General features: G+C 39.4%; 1 protein-coding gene across 2 annotated transcripts in view; it reads right to left on the bottom strand.

The window, feature by feature from the left end:
- The window catches only part of rsrc1 (arginine/serine-rich coiled-coil 1), a 362,698-nt gene that overhangs the window by 206,213 nt on the left and 134,465 nt on the right, over nt 1-22,020 (bottom strand). For both annotated transcript variants that reach the window (XM_069896751.1, XM_069896752.1), the window contains one exon: nt 15,720-15,756. In XM_069896751.1, the coding sequence (XP_069752852.1) occupies nt 15,720-15,756 (37 nt within the window). The remainder of the gene's footprint in view (nt 1-15,719; nt 15,757-22,020) is intronic.

The following is a 22,020-nucleotide window of genomic DNA, read 5'->3' as shown; positions in this document are numbered from 1 at the left end:
TTCATTTATCACACCTTCAAAATTGAATCTGATTGTCTTATGCAATCTGAATTTAAAGCCACTGCGCTTTCTCTTCATAATAGTACAGACAAAATAAAATCAATGTTGATCACTGCCTTTCCTTCAGCGAATATTCACTACTTCTCAAATCCTTGGGTTTAATTTTTTTACATGCTTTAGCTTCTTGTGCCTTGAACTGTTGGATGTTAATGTGCTTTCATTGTCTAACTTCAGCCAAATTTTCAATATGCATCAACGATACTGCTAAGCATCTGCACTTCCTTATTTTTGCAGTAATTTTCTTGCTGGTTTCTCTTAGAGGCTTCAACAACTTGTATATTCACATAGTGCCAAATTTATATTTGTTATTTTAGGAGACTATACTGTAAATAATTTGATAAATGAAAGTATATCCCCCAAATGATTGATTCAAATGATAGACACGCGTTAGATCATTCATCTCAGCACTGTAGAGTTTGACTTTTGCCTAAACCATGGAAGTCTTTCAAGAAGCTGAGAAGTACATCTTGCTCAGGAATCTATTAATATTTTAAAAATGTTCCAAATTGACACCCTGATAACATGGTAATTATGCCCCTATATTTTGCAGCTGTGGGAAATTTGGATACTTTCCTGTTATTGGATCACCACACTTTGAACACCTAACCTTAATTAGGATGTAAAGCCAATTAGATAAAATGGGAAAGAAAATAAAGGGGAATAACCAGCAAAAGATAACCAAAACTAGAGCAGTACATTGTATTCATTAAATTATATTCATGTCCCAATAAAATATTCTTTTTTGATATTTAAAAAAATATTTTATTTATTAAATCATACAATTAATGAATAGACTTAAAAACAATTCAAAAAATACATACATGATATTTTCAATAAACTAATGCCCTAAAACCCCCACCCCCCTCCCTAACCCACCCACCCAAACCCATCCCCCACTAACCTACCCCAGGAAAAGAAAAAAGAAAAGGGAAGAAAAAGAAAGAGGAGATCACCATAACAACAGAATTCATCAATTAATTACCATGGACTGAAGTAACACTACTACTGTGTGGCCAGGGGGTTCAAAAACTCAAACCCATATAATTCAAATAAGAGCTCCAAGTTTTACAATAAAAAAATTATCACACAAATTACATGTTATCTTCTCCAATGGAATACAAGACCTCAATTTCGTATATCATCTCTGAATACTCAAATCAGTCTAATTTTTCCAAGTAATTGCCAAACGTTTTCTTGCTACAGCTAATGGCAATCTCAAAAATGCAATTTGGAATCTATTTAATCTTAAATCTAAACTCAACCTCTTAATATTACATAACAAAAATACTAAAGAATCTAATGAAAATTTCACTTTCAATATAACTTCTAAAAGTCCTTACGTCTATTCCAAAAAGGTTTTACTGTTTCACATAGCCAAGTCGAATGTAAAAAAGAACCTATGTCCTTATGACATCTAAAACATAAATCTGAAGAAATAAAATTGTATCTCCTTAATTTTTCTGGAGTTAAATATAATTGATGAATAAAATTATAATGAACTAATTGATACCTTACATTTATAATTTTAGTCATACTATCCCTATATAAATTCACCCAATCATCCTGAGGAGTAAGTATACTTAAATCTTTCTCCCATTTCAATCTAGCATTATGTAAATCCAACTTAGGCATTTTATTCTGTAATAAAGCATACATCTCAGTTATAAATCCTTTCTTACCACTCTCAGAAAGTAAAATTTCAAACTTAGACCATCTAGGTAACCGTAAAGTATGTCCAAAATTATCTAACAATAAAGCTTGAATTTGATAATAAGTAAAAAAGAGTATTTGAAAATATATCATATTTCTCTTTCATTCTTTGAAAAGAAAATATCCTGCTTCATAACAATCTTGCACAAATTTAATACCCTTTTGATCCCATAACTTCAAAAGCTGATTATTAAGTGTAAATGGGAAAAGTTTATTTAATACAAAGGAGTTTTGTCTGAAATCTTACCTTGAGTAACTCTAACTTCATTTTTTTTATACCATAAATCTATTAAGTGTTTCAAAACAGGTACATTATAACTAGTCAATAACTTCGAATTCCATCTAACTGATCCATCCTCTTCTCACCAATTTGAGATAACTCAATATTAGACCATATCAAAGGTCTGTCCGTTTCAAACATCCTATAAATAAATTTCAATTGCGTTGCATCATAATAATTTTGAAAATTAGGGAGTTGCAAACCTCCTGATTCATATTTCCAAGTTAATTTTTGTAAAGATACCCTTACCATTTTATCCTTCCATAAAAATTTCCTCACCTAAGCATTCCAATCCTTAAAAAAATTTTGAGGAATCTTACAAGGAATAGATTGAAATAAATACTGAATTTGAGGAAAAATGTTTATTTTAATACAATTAACTCTTCCTATTAATGTAATCAGTAAATCTTTCTACCGATTCAAATCATGTTTAATTTTAGACAATAACAGTAAATAATTTAATTCATATAAATGGCAATAATTACTATCTACCTTAACACCTAAGTACTTAATCTTATCTCAACATGCTTACAAGAAGAATAATCTGTTTTGGCCAATGACATAATCTCACTCTTTTCTCAATTGATTTTATAATCTGCTATCTCACCATACTATTCCAATCTGTCATGTACACACTTCAAAGAATTCTGAGGTTTTGTTAAATATATCAAAACATCATCTGAAATTTAAAATTCATCAGATTTCACCTTAATACGCTTAATATTACTATCTTGTCTAAACATCTGAGCCAAAGGTTCAATAACTAATGCAAATAGAGCTGGTAACAAAGGACAGCCTTGTCTAGTTGATCTTGTCAACATAAAAGGTAAATATAACTGTCTATTTGTCACCACTCTCGCAGTAGGATTTCTAGATAAAGCCTTAATCCAACAATAAAAATTGGGCCAAATTACATTTTTCTAAAACTTTAAATAAAAAACTCCACTCTACTCTATCAAAGGCCTTTTCTGCATCCAAAGGAAAGACTATTGGTAGGTTGGATCCCTCCCGAGAAGTGCTAATCAAATAAATCAACTTCACAATATTATCTGCTGAATAATGATTTTTAACAAAACCCACCTGATCTAAATGAATTAAATCTGGTAAATATTTAGCCAATCTATTAGCTAGAACCTTTGTTACAACTTTATAATCAACATTAGGTAATGAAATTGGTCTATAAGACCCAACTTTCAATGGATCCCTATCTTTCTTAAGAATAACTATAATAATTGCTTGAGAAAAAGAGTCCGGAAAAGAATAAACACCATCGCCTGTTTCAATACTTCCATCAATAATGGAATTAGTAAGTCCTGAAATTTTTATAAAATTCAGAAGTAAAACTATTGTCTCCTGAAGACTTCCCATTTGGCATGGATCAAAGTGTGTCTATTACTTATTTAGCAGTAAAAGGAGCATCCAAATCTTTAACATCCTTACCACTCAAAAAAGGAAAATCCAGATCAGATTTAAAAAATTTCAATTTTAACATCATCCTCCAGAGGTATATAATTTTTTACAAAATTCCCTAAACACATCATTCATCTCCTGAGGTTTATGTGCCATCATTGAATCATCACTAATAGTATTTATTGTTGTTGAGACTTGTTTGATTTTTAACTGCAAAGCTAAAACTTTATGAGCCCTTTCCTCTAATTCATAATACTTTTCTCTAGTTCTCTGTAATAACTTCTCAAACTTATAAGTTTGTAATGAATTGTATCGTAATTTCATATTAGTTAAACATATTTTCTAAACCTCCATTGAATTCTGCTGTAAATCTTTTTCTAATGTCTCTATCTCCTTCTCTAATTTAATTACATCAGCTACATGTTGTTTCTTAATTTTAACAGTAATACTAATAATTTGTCCCCTCAAATATGCTTTCAAAGCATCCATAAAACAAATTTACTGTTAACTGAGACCATATTTATTTTCAAAAACAATTATATTTGATCTCTTATAAAATTACAAAATTCTACATTTTTCAACAACAAATTAAATCTCCATCGATATGTATTATCAATTCTCTCTGAAACTGTACATGTTATTAATAACAAAGAATGATCAGACAAAATTTTACTCTTATATTCAGCCTTCAATACATGACCCTGCAAATGTGCTGATACCAAAGATAAATCTATTCTAGAATAAGAATCATGTTGAAATGAATAAAACAAAAAATCTTTCTCTTTAGGATTTAATCTCCTCCGTATATCTACTAAATTCATATCTTTTATTCATGCTGTCAACTGTTTAGCCATTTTAGTCCTAACTACTACTTTGGAGATTTATCTAGTAATGAATCCAAACAACAATTAAAATCACCTCCTTCCATAATTCATCCAACATAAATTTCTCATCCTCTATATTAACCATATAACCATTTACGGAGCGGAAACAGGCCATGTTGGCCTTTCGAGTCCGCACTGGTTCACTGATTTTGTGCGCCCTCTTCAGGCATTGGTGATTTTAAGTGTAGTGTATCTTTGAGAATTATTAGGAACATAAATATTAATTAAAGTCCAAGATTCAGAAAAAAATTTACAATTAACAACTAAAAGTCTACCAACTGACTCAATAACTGATTCCAATTTAAAAGATTACTTTTTATTAATCAAAATAGCTACACCTCTTGCTTTTGAATTAAATGAAGACGCTATAACTTGATCAACCCAATCTCTTTTCAATTTCTGATGTTCCTTCTCAGTCAAATGTGTTTCTTGCAAAAAGGGATCATCAACCTTCAACTTTTTAATATACGCCAATACTCTTTTTCTCATAATCGTATTATTAAGCCCGTTAACATTAAAAGTAGCAAAATTTAAATTAGCCATCATTGCAATTCATTTTGAAGACCACCTAACCATACGTGATGGAACTCTTCTCCATGGCAACCACACAAAGACAGCTAGAAAATCTCCTCAAAAGAAAAAGAAAAAAGCCCCATATACAAAAAAAATGCAAAAAAAGAAAAAATACTGTACTGCAGTATTACCTCCCTCAATTATGTGGGAGTGACCAATGCCACAAAGTGGCCAACAACTTCTCTCACACTCCATTCTTCTCTTTCTGGACTGGTGCAGGCTGTTGAAAAAAAACTTTCCTGACTTTTCATCTGCTTATTATCCGGTAAAGAATTAGAAAATGTAAGAGTTTCAGCATCATCATTGAAGAACTGAGATTGAAAGTCTCCATAAAAAACTCTAAGGACAGCAGGATAGCAAAAAAAAATTATATCCTTTCTTCCACAAAACAGCTTTGGCAGAATTAAATTCTTTACATCGTTTAATAACAACTTGACTCAAATCAGCATAAACGAAAACTCTATTATTCTTAATTACCAGGGGGCCTTGATTACTTCTCGCATTTTGAACTGCAACTCTTAAAATCAATTCTCTATCTTGATAGCGTAAACATCTCATCAGGATAGAGTGTGGAGTTTGATCTGGAAGAGGCTTCCTTCTTATCGCTCGTTGAGCTCTATCCAATTCCAAACTATTTGGGAAATATTCTTTCCCCAAAACTTCTGGGATCCACTTCTGGAAAAATTGAACTGGGTCCGGACCCTCAAAATCTTCCAGGTGACCAACAATCTTAACATTACTCCTTTGACTTTGATTCTCCAATGCATCGATTTTCTTCAATAAATCATTTCTCTGAATTTCCCTACCATGAAATGAATCCTCCATCTGACCCATCTTTTCTTTACATTGTTCCACATCCTCCTTACAGTCATGAAAATCTTCTTCAATCTTCTTAAATTTATCTTGTACCTTATCCACCAATTTCACACACTTTGCCACATCCATCTTAATAGATGATATCTCTCCCTTCATATCAGTAAGTTGTTCCTTCATATATGAAAAACCTTGACCCATCTGAGTTGCCAAATTTTCTATCTGTTTAGATATATCAATTTGTATGGAATCTGAGCAATAAGCGTCAGATTTCAACTTTGTTAAATTATGTTTTGCTATGGGCCTACCCTTGTATATCACAGTTTCTTCCTCCTCCATACCTTGGTAAATTTCTTCTTCTTCCAGTCCTCCAATATCACCTTCTTTTTCCTCCATTGATGTTGAAGGCATTTCAGCCCGACTGCAAGTTTGGATCCCTCCTCCTGTTAGCCCAGGATCACTGGGCCGAGAGAGCTCCCCGAAGCCTGGCCCGCACTCAATATAAAACGCATGCGCAAAGTTTTGCACATGTGCAGTTGCTCCTTCCAGGTCCGGTGGACGACGATGTTGGGTGCTGGCACCATCTTCCGCAACGCTGTACGGAGTCAGCACCGGAGTCAAATGTGTCTTACCCAAGGAGTGCTGTTGCAGTCTTGGGTGAGCAGGAATTGACACCGCAGGCTCCATTTCAAAGGTAGGCCCAAGTTCTTCTGTACTTGGTAACTGTTTGGAAGTCGATGTTTTTACTGCTTGCGCTTTTATATTCCTCATAGTTGCTTTCTAGAGTATATCAACTGTATATCCAATATTTTCTAAAAAGTTATAAAAACTTTAAAAGTCAGGTTTTTAAGAATTCTGCCGGGGAAGGTGTCTTTCCACGTCTTCTCCCTACACCATCACGTGACACCCCTGCCCTTTTTGATATTCAATTGTTTAATATTCGTCTAATGGGAAAATATACATTCTCTCGCTGCAGAATGAATGAACAATTTAAAAGGCAGCTTGAAACATCATTAAGCTCACAAATCAAAACAGTGACTGCTAGTCTTTATGCATTGTTTATGTTTTATAAACCTTCTGATGTGCCCAAACCCATACAGTATCAAATTAGAACACAAAAATCACATTCTGAGTTCATTATTTATTAGAAACAAATAACACTGGATAACTGGACAAGGGTCATCGGTACTGAGAACATTTGCATCTCCTCTGGATCAACTGTTTTATCCATGATACTGGACAACAAAGATTTTGCTGACTGAATATTTTTGGGTCTATTTTATGGATTTTGGGGGGCTGATCACGAAAATCTCCTTAAAACTTCTTAGCTATAACCTATCGTTGTTATTTCCTATCCTATTTTAAGTCTACTTCAAGCATACAAAACCATGAAATGCAACATGTCATTGAAAATTCATTCCCTGCACTCAGACTAATTCCTTGCTGATTTTGGTGCAGTCAGTGACAAATATGGTGAAAGAATTCACCAGGACATTGCAGCCATGGAAAAACGGTATCAGGGCAACTGGAATCCATCAATGCTGGTCGACTATTGTTGAATACTGACACGAGAAGCATGAGATGCTGAGTACAAATGAAAATCAGCGACAAAACATTTTTTCGTCAGTTGAACTAATGCAATATGTCAGCATCATGATGTGATTAAACAGGCAAAATTCAATAAAAGTTCATTTAATATTTCTCCAATTTCCTACGAGATACAGCAAATCTGAAATTATTTTTGTGTTCAACTTGACGTTGTCTATCATAATCCCAATTATTTTTTCAGGAATCAAACTTTTGAAAAAAAATTGTTTTCTTGTGTAATCACAGAAACCAACAGCAAAGACTGTACTGACCATTATTCCTGAGCTGATTTTTTGAGAGTACTCTAATTCATTGCTCATTTTGTCCATAACACTCAAGTACTTGGCCAATTGCTTTGAAAGGTCATTTATGAATTTGCCTTCTATCTTCTTAATCTAAAACTACCATTTGGTCATCTCTGATCAGAACCTCATTTCATAGGACAAGTAGTGTTAATTTTCAAGAGCCTGACGACGGAGGATTGACATACATTTTCTAAAAATACAGCTTATTTTCTGGCTTGATGGACAGAACACTTTTTTTTATTTTCTTTCTTTCCCAGAAACTCCATTTTGACTCAGTTTGATCCTATTTGTCTATTGTTTTTGATCACAACCCCTGAGCTAAATTACTTCTGAACACAACATGAGCAACTTCAGCTAATTTTAACATAGAAACATAGAAGATAGGAGCAGGAGTAGGTCATTCGACCCTTCGAGCCTGCTCCTCCATTCAGCGAGATCATGGCTGATCTTAAAGTTCAGTAACCCGTCCTCACATTCTCTCCGTAACCTTTAATACCCTTATACTGAAGAAATATATCTAATTCCCTCTTAAATATATTTAATGAACCTGCCTCTACTGCCCTCTGTGGCAATGAATTCCACAGATTCACCACCCTCTGGGTAAAGAAATTCCTCCTCATCTCGGTCCTAAATGGTTTGCCTATTATCCTCAAACCATGGCCCTGGGTTCTGGATTTTCCCATCATTGGAAACATCCCATCTGCATCCATTCTGTCCAGTCCTGCCAGAATTTTATATGTCTCTATGAGATCCCCTCTCAATCTTCTAAACTCCAGCAAGTACAATCCCAATTTGCGCAATCTTTCCTCATAAGTCATTCCTGCCATTCCAGGTATCAGCCTGGTGAATTGCCTCTGCACTCCCTCCATTGCGAGAACATCCTTCCTTAGAAAAGGTGACCAAAACTGCACACAATACTCCAGGTGGGGTCTCACCAAGGCCCTGTACAGCTGCAGTAAGGTATCCTTGTTCCTATACTCAAACCCTCTTGATATGAAGGCCAACATACCATTTGCCTTTTTAACCGCCTGCTGTACCTGCATGCTCGCCTTCAGAGACTGATGTACAAGTACCCCTAGGTCTCTCTGCACTTCCCCATCTCTTAATCTATTGCCATTCAAATAGTAATCTGCCCTCCGGTTTGTATTACCAAAGTGGATAACCTCACATTTATCCACATTGTAGTGCATTTGCCATGTATCTGCCCAGTCCCTCAATTTATCCAAATCACACTGGAGCTTCCTGACCCCCTCTTTCGTGCACGCAACCCCTCCTAGCTTAGTGTCATCTGCAAATTTGGAGATATTACATCCAATCCCCTCATCCAGATCATAGTATTAATTACAATAAACCATGAAAGACAGAAGATACATTCCAAAGGAAGAAAGGGCCTCTTCATAATGTGGAAATCTATATCTATCTGGTTAAAAAAAAGTTAAATAAACAAAATTATAATTACCGGTAGATCAAAATATTATCAGTGGTAAAAGTAAGCACAACAATTTGCCGCATAATTACCCAAAACAGGGTAATGGGGCTGCCAGCAAACAATGAAGGAAAGTGGAATCATGTCAAAAAGGAATGATGTGAAATTGGAGATCAGCATCTTCGCTATGTTAAATACAATGGAAATAAAATAAGTATATCAAACCAGTTGATTACAGGACATCCCAGGTTTCAAATGCCCAATTTACGAAAGAGTTCAAAAGACCAATGCAAGAACGTACATTCTACTCTACAAATGGCAGAACTAGCTTCAAATTCAAGTTTATTATCATCTGGCTCTCTATACACATCCAGATGAACAGCATTTCTCCAGATCACAAGATGCATGCATAATACACAGCATATAATAATTATGTAAATACATAAAAACATAATATAAAGATGTATGAATATTTTGGAGAATGAACTCATTTCATTTATAAGAGACCCAAGGATACCATTCATCAATCTCATAGATGCCAGGAAGAAGCTACTTCTCAGCCTGGCAGTCCTGCTGTACCTCCTTCCTGATGGTACTCTGTGTTGGATGGTAAGGATTCTCAATAATTCTTTGAGCTCAGGATAATGTCGCCAATAGAGGAAAGGGAGATCCCAGTGATCTTCAGTCATTTAAATGATCCTCTCTATTGACTTTCCAGTTATTGTACCACACAATAATGCTGCCATATAGGGCACGTTGAAGTGTGATCCAATAAAATTTTGTCAAATTGGAGGCGGTGCCTTTCCCTCGTCATCTCCTCAGGAAGAGGAGGTGCTGCTGGGCCTCCTGACCAGTGAGGATATGGAACGGGTTCAGGAGAGGTATATTCATGAAATGCACTTAGTGCTCTCCACCCTGGTACTATTGATGCGTAGTGGTCAATCTCCATCCTCCTTATGCCACTATCATCTGTTTTCCCTTGTCCTCGCTGAGACTCAAGTTGTTGTTCTCGCACCATTTGACAAGCCCCCCAACTTCCTCTCTGTCTGCCAACTCATCACTGTTGTCGATGATGCCAACTACTGTTGTACCACCCCAAGTTTGATGATTCAGTTTGAACTGAATCTGACAGTGCAGTCATGAGTCAGCCACATCAACAGTGGTGGGTAAATGGGATTTGTGATTTTACTGCCAACCCAAAATGACTGTGATCTTTTGGTCATGGATTCCAGGATCCACTTACAGAGAGAAGTGTTGAGTCCCAATGAGGACAGTTTATCCACCAATCTTTGACGTATGATTGCGTTGAACATTGAACGTCAATGAATAACAGCCTGGCAATGAGGCATCATTCTCTAGGTGGGTCAAAACAGAGTGGAAGATCAAGGCCATAGCAAAATTTGTGGACCAGTTTGGACAGTCAGCAAACTGTTGCTGGAAGGTGAGATTTAATGCATTCCATTACTAGTTGGTCAAAGCATTTCATGATTGTTTAGGTCAGTACCACTGAGCAGTAGTAATTTCGTCCAATTACTGTCGCTCTCTTGGGCACTGAGATGCCTTGAATCCTGTGGGTGAGTGAACTGCTGCTGTGAGATGTTGAAAATATCAGTTAAGACTTCCATGTGCTGGACTACACCGACATTCAACACTTGACCAGATACGCTGACAGGACCAATTTTGCATGGGTTCACCCTGGATAGGATTCTCCTTGCATGCTCTTCAGGGCAACACGGGACTTTCTTTTGTGTCACATAATGTTTTTGCACAGAAGATATTCAACCAGTCACGAGAGGAGACATCATTGTGGCTCACCTGCAGGATTGACTTATGGTCAGTATGGTTGGAACACCCTGGCACATGTGCCTCATGTTGCTGATGTCACAAAGGTGGCTGTGGATTCTCTGGTACACCATTAAAAAATGTATTTGAAATCATTAAAATATTGAAGCAGATTTATATACATTCACACTGTGTGTGTGTGCACGCACATAAAGCAGTTAGCAGTTATTGTAACAAAGATGACAAGAAAAAAAAAATCACTAAATATATAGTTGTAGCGGCGACTCCAATGTTAACTGAAGGATCGCACAACCGGACAAGTTGAGTTCAGTGAGCAAAAAACTGATTTATTGCAGACTGCCTGGCTGGTCTTATACTCCCAGCCCGGACCTGGCTGAGAACCGCGCTGGGGGGGCCCCGACGACACCGGGGCGTCACGAGGGTCCCCAAGAGCAGGCTTCTGAGCCCGGTGCCGAGGTCGGGAGGAAACCCCCGATGGCACCATTTTGGCCGGCTGCCCCACCGCGTGTGTGACAAGCAGGGCCGGTTCGCCTACGTAATGGCGTAGCACCACACAGTTCCCCCAGAACCGGCGCCAATGTCCTTTATTGCCGGGCGGCCTCACTTCTTGGGTTGGGCCACAACAACTGGTTCAGTGGGATCGAGGTGGGCTGGCTTTAACCTGTCCACCATAAACAGTTCCCTCTTACCACCGATGTCCAGTGTGAAAGTGGATTCTGAACACTGGACAACTTTGTACAGCCCTTTGTATGGTCTTTGTAGAGGTGCTGACAAAAACGTACTCTGCAGAGTACAGCTCGCTGGGGACGTAAGAGGCCCATGTGCCATGTCTGGGCAGTGGTGGGGGTGTGAAGGAGTCCAACTGGGTCCAGAGGCAGGGAAGTAGACGGTGCGGTGACCACTGGGGGTTGTGAGGTGTGTTGACAAACTCACCGGGTAGGGCTAGCGGTGTATTGTAGACCAGCTCAGCTGATGACGCCTTTAGGTCTTCTTTGGGTGTCCAGGAGCACCCAAGGCAGCTCATCCACCCAGTCAGGGCCGGTGAGGCGGGCCATAAGTGCCGACTTAAGGTGGCGGTGCAATCGCTTGACTAGCCCATTGGCCTGTGGGTGATAGGCCGTGGTGTGATGTGGCTCAATCTTCAGCCTGTTGGCGAGCTGTGCCCAGAGTGCATAGGTGAACTGGGCGCCCTGATCACTGGTGAGGTGGTTCGGGACGCCGAACCGGGCAACCTAACCGTTCAAAAGTGCTCGGGAGCAGGAGTCCGTGGAGGCATCTGGCACGCCTCGGGCCAACGAGTGGTGCGGTTTACCACTGTGAAAAGGTAACGGTTACCTCGGGAAACGGGCAAGGGTCCGACGATGTCCACATGTATGTGGCTGAACCGTTCCCGGACGTGTTCGACATCTTGTATGGGTGTTCCAGTGTGCCTGTGTACTGTGGCAATGGATGCAGGTTCTGGCCCAGTCCACAATCTGCTTCTGAAGCCCGTGCCAGATGAAACGTTCTGCCAACATACGGACCATGGACTTGATGGAATGGTGGGAAAGGTCATGGATATGGTGGAAGACTTGCCTGCACCACTGCTGCTGGGGAACCACTGGTCACAAGGTGCCCATGGAGACATCGCACAGGACAGTGCCCTCACCATGAGGAGTCGGGAGGTCCTGGAACCGCAGGCCCGTGATGGCAGTCCTGAAGGCCCGCGTCTCCTCGTCGGACTTCTGGTCCTGGGCGAGCTGGTCAAAGTTGAGGCTGGGTGTCAGCACCCAAATGGCTGGTCGTGAGAGTGCGCCGGCGACCACGTTGTCTTTCTCTGCCTTGTGCTGAATGTCGGTGGTGAACTCCAACACGAAGGAGAGATGACGCTGTTGGTGGGGTGACCAGGGATCTCTTGCCATAGGGAGCGCCTGAGTGAGGGGTTTGTGTTCGGTAAACATGGTGAAAGGCCTACCCTCCAAGAAATAGTGGAAATGACGCACCGTCAGGTACATGTCCAGCAACTCACGATCGAAAGCGCTATACTTGCGCTCTCGGCTAAAGAATGCCAGTGGTTTCCACTGTCTGCTCACCTGCTGCTCCAGGACGGTGCTGACGGCTGTGGCAGAGGCATCGACGGAGAGTGCCATATGCAGGTCGGTGTGTGGGTGGACAAGCAGGATAGCCTTCACGAGGGCATCTTTCGTGGCTTATAATGCCCTGCTTCCCCCTGGAGTCCAGGAGAGTGTCTTGTCTTTGGCCGCAATGAGGGTGAAGAGCGGCTGCATGATGCGTGCAGCGCCTGGAATGAAGTGGTTATAGAAATTGACCATACCCGCAAACTCCTGTAGCCCCTTGAGGTTGTCCGGGCGTGGGAACTCCCTGATTGCAGTGACCTTCGTAGCAGCAGGTGTGGCTCCTTCGGCCGTGATGGTATGGCCCAGGAACTGAATGGACTCTTTCCCGAATTGGCACTTAGGCGGATTGATCGTTAGGCCAAAGTCGGCCAGTTGGGAGAAGAGGGTGCACAGGTGAGACTTGTGTTGTGTCCAGTCGGTCTCTGCTGGCGACAAGGATGTCGTCCAGGTAAATGAATACAAAATTCAAATCCCTGCCCACTGTGTCCATAAGGCACTGGAAGGTCTAGGTGGCGTTCTTGAGCCCGAACGGCATGCGTAGGAACTCGAACAAGCCGAAGGGGGTGATGATGGCCGTTTTGGGTATGTCCTCAGGGTGCACCGGGATTTGGTGATACCCGTGCACCAGGTCGACCTTGGAGAATACCCTCGCGTCATGAAGGTTGGCCGTAAAGTTCTGGAGGTGAGGAATCGGGTAATGGTCAGGTATCATCGCATTGTTAAGCCATTGATAATCTCAGCAGAGGCGCCATCCGCCAGAGGCTTTCGGGACCAGGTGGAGTGGTGAGGCCCAAGGACTGTCGGAGCGTCGAATGATCCCCAGCTCCTGCAGATGCGATACCTCTTCCTTCGCTATCTGGAGCTTGTCCGCAGACACGCCGGTGTGCCTTGGCGTGGACCAGCAGGCCTTGGGTGGGGATGTAATGAAACACCCCGTGGCATAGTGAGGCAGCGGAGAACTGCGGCTTGAGGAGGGATGGGAACTCATCCAGGATACGCTGAAATTTGTCCTTGGGCATGCTGACCATGGCCATCTGCAGCTGCTCTGTGTGGGAGGCATTGAGGCGAACAGATTGGAAGGTACGGGCATCTACCAGTCGCCTACATCGAATGTCAACCAGGTGCCCATGGAGGAAATCAACACCCAGGATGGCAGTTGGAAAGGACGAAACGGTGAACCTCCATGAGAACTTCCACTGGCCAATCTGGAAGTGGATGGTCTTGTCTCTATACGTCCGGATTTCCGTTGAATTGGCTGCACGGACGGGACGTCCTCGAGGCCGGTTCCAAGACTCAATGATTGTGGCCGGGATGACACTGATCTGAGCCCCGGTGTCAACGAGGAAGCGTCGGCCGCTGACTGAATCCCACAGGTAGAGGAGGCTGTGTTCTTGGCCAGCCGCCGCAGCCATTAACAGCGACCGGCCTGCTCAATTCCCTGGAACGAGCAGGCCTGATGACACTTCCAAGCCTTGGCTTCTCAGCGCAGGCGGAAGAAGCAGAGGCCTGAAATGGATGACTTGCTTCTAGCTATGCTCTTTGAGCCCCCTGCAGGGGCCGGATGTTCCACCACAGCGCTAGAGGAAAGCTTGGCATGTTCATGCCCATGACTCGTAACCTGCTGGACTGCTGAGCCCTCCGGGAATCATTCGAGCCATAGCTCCTGAGCCTTTTGAGTGACCTTCCTAGGGTCGACAAAGCTCTCCTGGGACAGTAACGGCCGGATGTCTTAAGGCAGATGATTGAGGAAGATGCGCTTGAAGAGTGGGCAGTTGGTGTGATCGGCCATGAACGCAAGCATCTCGTCATTCAACTTGATCGTTCTGTCCCCTAAGATGTCGAGGCTCAGCATCCGAGTGGCACGCTGGCGCCTGGAGAGGCCGAGGGAGATGTTGAGCACCCGCTTGATGGTCCCGTACTTATCTTCCGCGGGTGAGTGCTGAACGAGGTGCAGCACTCGTTTGGTGGTGGTTTGGTCCAGGGCGGCGACCACATGGTAAAACTTGGTCAAATCCGATGAAATCTGGAGGAGGTGAAACTGAACTTCTGCGTGGCTGAACCAGGTCTCCGGCTTCTGAACTCAGAAGTCAGGAAGCTTGATGGCTATAGCGTTGATTGAAGGGTCATTCATGTTGGGTTCAAAGATGTTTGAACCTGTCAGGGTCATCAATTGTAGCAGTGGCTACCCTGCTAAGTGAAGGATCACACAACCAGACGGGTTGAGTTCAGTGAGCAAAGAAACTGATTTATTGCAGGCTGCCTGGCTGGTCTTATACTCCCAGCCCGGACCTGGCTGAGAACCGCGCTGGGGGGCCCCGACGTCACCGGGGCGTCACGTGGGTCTCCAAGCGTGGGCTTCTGAGCCCAGTGCCGAGGTTGGGAGGAAACCCCCGACGGCGTCATTTTGGCCGGCTGCCCCGCCGCATGCGTGACAAGTGGGGCCGGTTCACCTGCCTAATGGCGTACCGCCACAGTCATCTTTCTTATACCCACATGTTCCCCACCACAAGATGGGTTTCGGTGCATCTTAAATGTCATCTTTACATCAAAAGGATATAATATATAACAAAAGAAATTAATTTCCTTGGAATAAAGGGATACATGAAGTGTGAATGCCTTGCACTTAAGAAAAGTAAGACTGCTTCTTTAAGAAATTGTCTACTTTCAGATATTCAAAGCTTGCTCAAAAGTGTTAACTTAGAATACAGATATCAAAAGATGAAATATTGAAGAGATAATCATGAAACTTACCAGATGATCTAATCCTACTTTGATGTCCCCACAATCCCTACAAAAGAAAAAGAATGTGCTAAATATAAGTCACTCGGCTCACGCCAATATCTAAGTTTGCAAATTAACATCAAATTAAAACCATTGGATAAGTCAGTTTAAAAATATTAATAACCGTAACAAGAAGTTATTTCAATGTTGCTCTGAGATAGTCATATCCCTATCTTGCTATGAAGAATGGAATTGCAAGTTTTAATTGATTGTTCCCATCAAATGATAATGAGTTTATTGTCGTACACATTGTACAAATAGGATAAAACAAGTAAAATCAATTACATACTAAATATTTAATTTGATTAAAAAGAGAATAAATGCACAAAAATGGATAGATAATTCATATGAACAGTTATGTTAGTGCAAAAGAAAAAGGATTGAGCAATAAATGATGTCAATGATGTCAGAGCAAATTTGGATTTAGATGCAAATGTGTCACTAATTTAGCTGGGTGTCATTTGAAAACTTATGAAAAACACATTATCCAACGGTTTATAGAACATTGAATCAGATATCAAGATTTAAAAAAAAGACCTATAATAATAAATGTACATTTACAGTTACTTCAACAATCATCTGTGGGATATTGATCTTTAAAACAAAATGCCAAACATTATGCACAATATGTGGCACTGTCTAGCATTCTGCAATCATATCTTGGAATTTCAAGCAATAATTGCATGTTTGTTACCTTTTTACATTTTCTTTGATCATGTCTATGTCTGTCAAAAGATATAATCGTTAACACCATGAACAAAGGAAAGCCCAATTTCACTGAAATGAGAAATGAATGCCTCCAACAGAGGGTCTATCTACCCACCATTACCATCACTGTTCACCCAGACATCAACCTCCTGAGGATTACCACTGACCAAAAACACAACAGGACTAATTAAACCAAAACACCCTAAGATATAGGGGCAGAAATAGGCTATTCAGCCTAAAGAGTCTGCCCTGCCATTTAATCATGAGCTGATCCTTTTTCCCACTTAGTTCCACTGCCAAGCCTTCTCCCCACAACCTTCAAAGCCCTGGCGAATCAAGAACCTATCCATCTCTGCCGTAAATACATCTAATGATCTAGCCTTCACAATTGCCTATGGCAACAAATTCCACAGACTTATCAGCCAGTGGCTGAAGAAAATCTCTGTTCAAAGCAGTTGCCCTTCAATCCAGAAGTTGTGCTGTCTTGTCCTAGATTCTCCCACCATGCGAAACAACCTTTCTACAACTGCACTCTTCCCATGTCTTTCAACATTCAAAATGTTTCAATGAGCTCCACCATCATTCTCCTAAATTCAAAGGAGTACAGACCAACACTCCTCATATGATAACCCTTTCATCCTTATGAACCTCTTCTGACCTCGCTCCTATTACCCAAATATCATGGCTTCAAAGCAACGGCATGATTGGTGTAGTGGTTAGTGCAACACTTTTACAGTGCCAACAATCGGGACCAGGGTTTGACTCCCATGCTGTCTGCAAGGAGTTTGTACATTCTCCCTGTGACTGCATAGGTTTTCCCCAGGGGTTCTGGTTTCCTCCCACCGTTCAAAACGTACCGAAGTTAATTGGGGGTAAATTGGGCAGCATGGACTCATGGGCCGAAATGTGCTATATCTAAATTTAAAAGCACCTAGATATACTCTGCAAAGGTATTTATCAGCCAACAGTTGACACCCTCTGCGCCATCTGCAACATGAAAGCTAGAAAGAAGCTTGATGAAACACTCTCTGTCTACCTCGATGAATACAACTCTAAAAATTTCAAGAATTTCAATGCAATGCCAAACAAAACATCTTGCTTGACTAGTTTATCATTTTCCACATGAAACATTTATTCCTTCATTACCATTGTTCTGTGTATCATTTCCTCTGCAGTCACTGGCGAAGGATACAGTAACAGCATTTCCAAAACCCGCAAATTCTACCATTAAGAAGGACATGGTTGTATGGAAATAGCAGCATTTTCAAAAACACCCAGTCAGATATTAAAATATGTCACCTTCCTTCATCGGCAGTGTGTTCGACTCCTGGAATCCCCTTGAAAACACAGCACTAGATTCATGGAATTACATAGCTTGGAAACAGACCCTTTTGCCCAACTTGTCAATGCCAATGAAGATGCCAATCCAATCTTGTTCCATATGCCTGCGTTTGACATTGTGAGACTACCTCCACCAAAACAACAGTAGCGGTTCATGAAGGTGGATCACCACCACAGTCTCCAGCAATAAATGCCCACTTAAAATTTGATCTTCCTTGCAACACATGTACCCTCAATGAATAAATATTGAAGAAAATCTAAAGGTAGCTTATGGTACAGAAAGCATATGAGGATAAATAATATAAGCATTGGTCTTATTTTGGTCTTACAAGATATTATGTGATCAATGAAGAACTATTCTACAAAAACACAGAATTTAAAACACACAAACAAAAGCAAAGTGGACTAGGGAGTAAAAAGTTTGTAAAATGTGTCCCTGAAATCAAAAGAATGGCATGTGTTAAACAGATGTCTACAAAGGCAAATCAAATTTTAATAGAATTATTTTTGCAGAGATGAGTGGACTCATCCAAGGAAAATATTCACTATTCCAAGAGACAATAAAAATAAGAGATGATGGTGATGGTGTAGAATAATAACTTTTTAAAAAGCTCATAAGGAATTAATTCAACTGAAAATGGCCAACTTGAGGTCAGATGAACTTACAGAATATGGCAGAGGTTAAAAAATGGTTTGTCTGACCATGATTCATTATGATCGAAGATAATCCTTTAAAATTAATCCAGTGTAGTATGTTAAACTTCTAGACTGTCACCGTATAGTTCTGTAAAGAATAATATAAATCACAAAAACATATTGGGTTGTTTATCCTGTCAGCATTCACTGAGAGCTTAAACAAAGCTGTCCTTAGTGAACCACTTAGCCGTGACAATCTGATTTGTTTCTATGATCCGTAGAAAGTCTACGTGATTCAATAATTCAACATATGCATTGTCAGATGAACAGCAGGCTTAGGTCAAATGATGTTTGCCTGAAGTGACCGTGGAAAGGCAGGACCAGGCAATTTTGGACTTCCAAATGAATTCTTGAAATTAAGATCCTTGTGGATCCATATTTATGAGAGAGTTTCGCAAAATGAGGATGGAGATAACCTGGCTAATACCATAACTTTGATCTTTCAGAAATTCTCTGCATGGTACCATTCAATCAATTCAATAAATGTGGCAAAGTACCAAGTGCCAATTGAATATGAAAAAAATCAATATCAAAACTAGTATTCTTTAGATAGTCTGGATAAAGAGGACTAGAATAATTAAATTGCAACAAAATTGGGCATTGACTCATATTTTCAGGAGGGAGGGATTGAGCTTGAAGAGCTTGAAACCTTTCCCAGGCCACCAATGAAATTTTTGTTTTGCTTTTCATGTTTTTCTTCGTCAAATTTACAAACATGTTTTACATGCTTGATTATTGTATTAGTAATATTTATCTTCACTACAGATCACCCATAGGTTCAGATTTGAGCAAAAGTTGTCAAAGTCAGCTTGCCAAGTTTCTGCATTGTACTGTGCAGCTGACTTTCACAACATTGCAATGAGCCCCTGACAAGAAGTGCGAATGTTCAATCTGATAGATGGAATACCAATCAACAGGTTTATTTCTCCCAGGCTTGTGTGAGATTCTCGAATGTTGCTGATGCACTAATCCAAGGGTAAATATTGCATATATTTGTGCCTCATTGATGTACTGAACTTTGGACATCCAACATAAATACCAAAACTTCCAAAGTGACTCACCACAGAAAGATTTTGATTTTTTTTTTTAGCTGTGTGTTGCAAATCCATTTTTAGAATGAGGATACAATAAATCATAGCAATAAAGAAGATTTTCTTTTCAACTATGACTGGTAATCAAGAATATCCTGTCCAGTTTTGGTCCTTCAATTGGATGTAATGGAGGACTGCTGCTCAGGATCAAATTCATGATAAACACATAAACCTCTCAAAAGTTTGGTGATTAAATATGGTTGCATTGATAGAAAATAAGGTAACCAAATTTAAAAGTCAAATATCTTTTAAAAAAAGATCAAAATTAGCCGAGGAGAAAAAATGTAAAAGAGATATCCAGTATTTTACACATTTTCAACATATGGATTTAGAATTTAAACAATGATTAAAACTGCTAAATGCTTCAATAAATTCATGTGCAATTGTAAACAGCAAATTAACAATTGGAATTCCAATCTGTAAGAAACTTTTCTCATTTCCATAACTCCAAATTTTGAGTTGAGACTGTAATGACTATCTTACTTTCATTTGCTTACACAAATGGCATGGGGAAGACACTCATTCTGTTAGCTTCAGGAAAACCGACAAGAGGATAAAGGAACAATGATCAATTATTATGATCTATGATATATGCAGAATACCAAAGTAATTTGATTAGGTAAATGTGATGAGAAAGTTCTGAGGTGGAATCCAATTCATAAAAAGAAATCTTGGATGGTTTACTGGTCTAAAGTTAAAACAGCACTCAAGGCAAAAAAAATTATGAAGTATTATAAATTGAGAAAATTAAATTGATATCACAGAAGGGTTAGCATTTTATCTGAATATTTTTGCAATGATTTTGCCGCTGTTAATTGTTTGCAGGATTTTCATCTTGTGTTCCAGAGGTTGATGATAGCCCTCACCAACATACTTTAAAAAAAATACCATGATATTCCAGCAATCCTGGAGGAATGGCACAATACTGTAAGTACCATTTATCAGATGCTCTCTCAGGTTATATTTAAATAACCGCAACCCTACTTTGAGGAACAGTGTTCTGGCTTTGCCAATAATTACGGTAATTGTCATTCTACTTCATTAAACTCATCCAAATTGCATTTGTAGGAACTTCATATGCAAATATTGACTTCTTTTTAATTTATTGGTTTAAAAGCACTATGAAATGCTTTAAATTTGCAAAAGGTCTGATGTGAACAGATTGTTCTTTTCCCCCTATTTCGCTAGGTTACAACACAGAACAGTACAGCACATGCCTGCTTTCTACATGTTGCTGTAAAAAAAATTGTTTATATATTCACATGAAATATAAAGCAGTTTTTATTCAAAGAGAATGTTGTAATATGTTTAGTCTTTGAAAAATTTAAGTTGAAACACAAGAATCAAAGTATTTACTCAATGGGCTCTGAAATAATGGCTTGTTCATGTTATGAATGTTTTTGCCTGAATAAGTGGGATTTTACAAAAGTTGGATGAATGAATTCCTTCTGAACATTTTGGACATCATCTATATATAATTTTCCCAAAGAACTCCTAACTTTGAAATGGGACATCCCCAAATGTCCAAGTTGCTGAATAGTTTTTTTCCCAAAATTTCACAAACACCTTCCATTATCTAAAAAATATTATTTTACAAAGATATACACCATGGATCTTGCTGAATGTTGGATTAAATGCATTCTTAGGTTTAGATCCCATGAGAATGTTCAAAAAGGAGAAAATTCCAATTTTTCAAAATACCACCAGTGCAGTTACTCTCCTGCAGCAAAATGTTTATTGCTTCAATGCCAGAGATAAATGTTAACTCAAAGAAGCTTTATGTATAGAACATTTTTGAGACAAATTAAAATCAGATCAGCTATTCCACACTCTCACTTTCGAAATGTCCTGAATAACTCTAATTATGTGTGTGATATTTAAGCCAGTGCATTCAGATCTGGGCATTCAGCAAAATGTCTATTTGATTCAAATACAGGTCGCAAAAATGAAAGGATAGAGTGCAAAATCAAAAAGGCTTCTTTCACATTTATTCTTCCCCACTCACTGCAAAATACAGTAAACTATGGAAATTATTATTTGTCACAGGCAAAAAGTAGAAATGAGCTTTTTAAAACCATGCTTTAAACTACATATAACATTGAGAAAAATGTTATTTGTGCAAATGATGGTTGGGGCAAAATTACAGGGAGGAGATATTTTTATAACTGAAAGAACAATATTTTCATGCATCAAACAACAGTGAAAAGTCCACAAATTTTAATAAAAAGAACAAAAATGACAAAAAGGTAGTTTAGCATCTTGGTCCAAATATGCGTTGTGCTATGGTAGAATTGGATCCATATTCATGCCCTTGATTTCACAAATGCTGAGCCATGTTTTCTTGATATGTTGTTAGAGAAGATACATTATTTCGCACTTAATATTTTTCCTCAAGGAGGAAATAAACTAGACATAAAACATACTCAAGAATAGAC

Source organism: Narcine bancroftii, chromosome 9 (assembly GCF_036971445.1).
Source record: "Narcine bancroftii isolate sNarBan1 chromosome 9, sNarBan1.hap1, whole genome shotgun sequence".
NCBI lineage: Eukaryota > Metazoa > Chordata > Chondrichthyes > Torpediniformes > Narcinidae > Narcine > Narcine bancroftii.
Note: the sequence above shows the minus strand (reverse complement) of the source record. Positions and strands in the feature narration are given on the sequence as shown.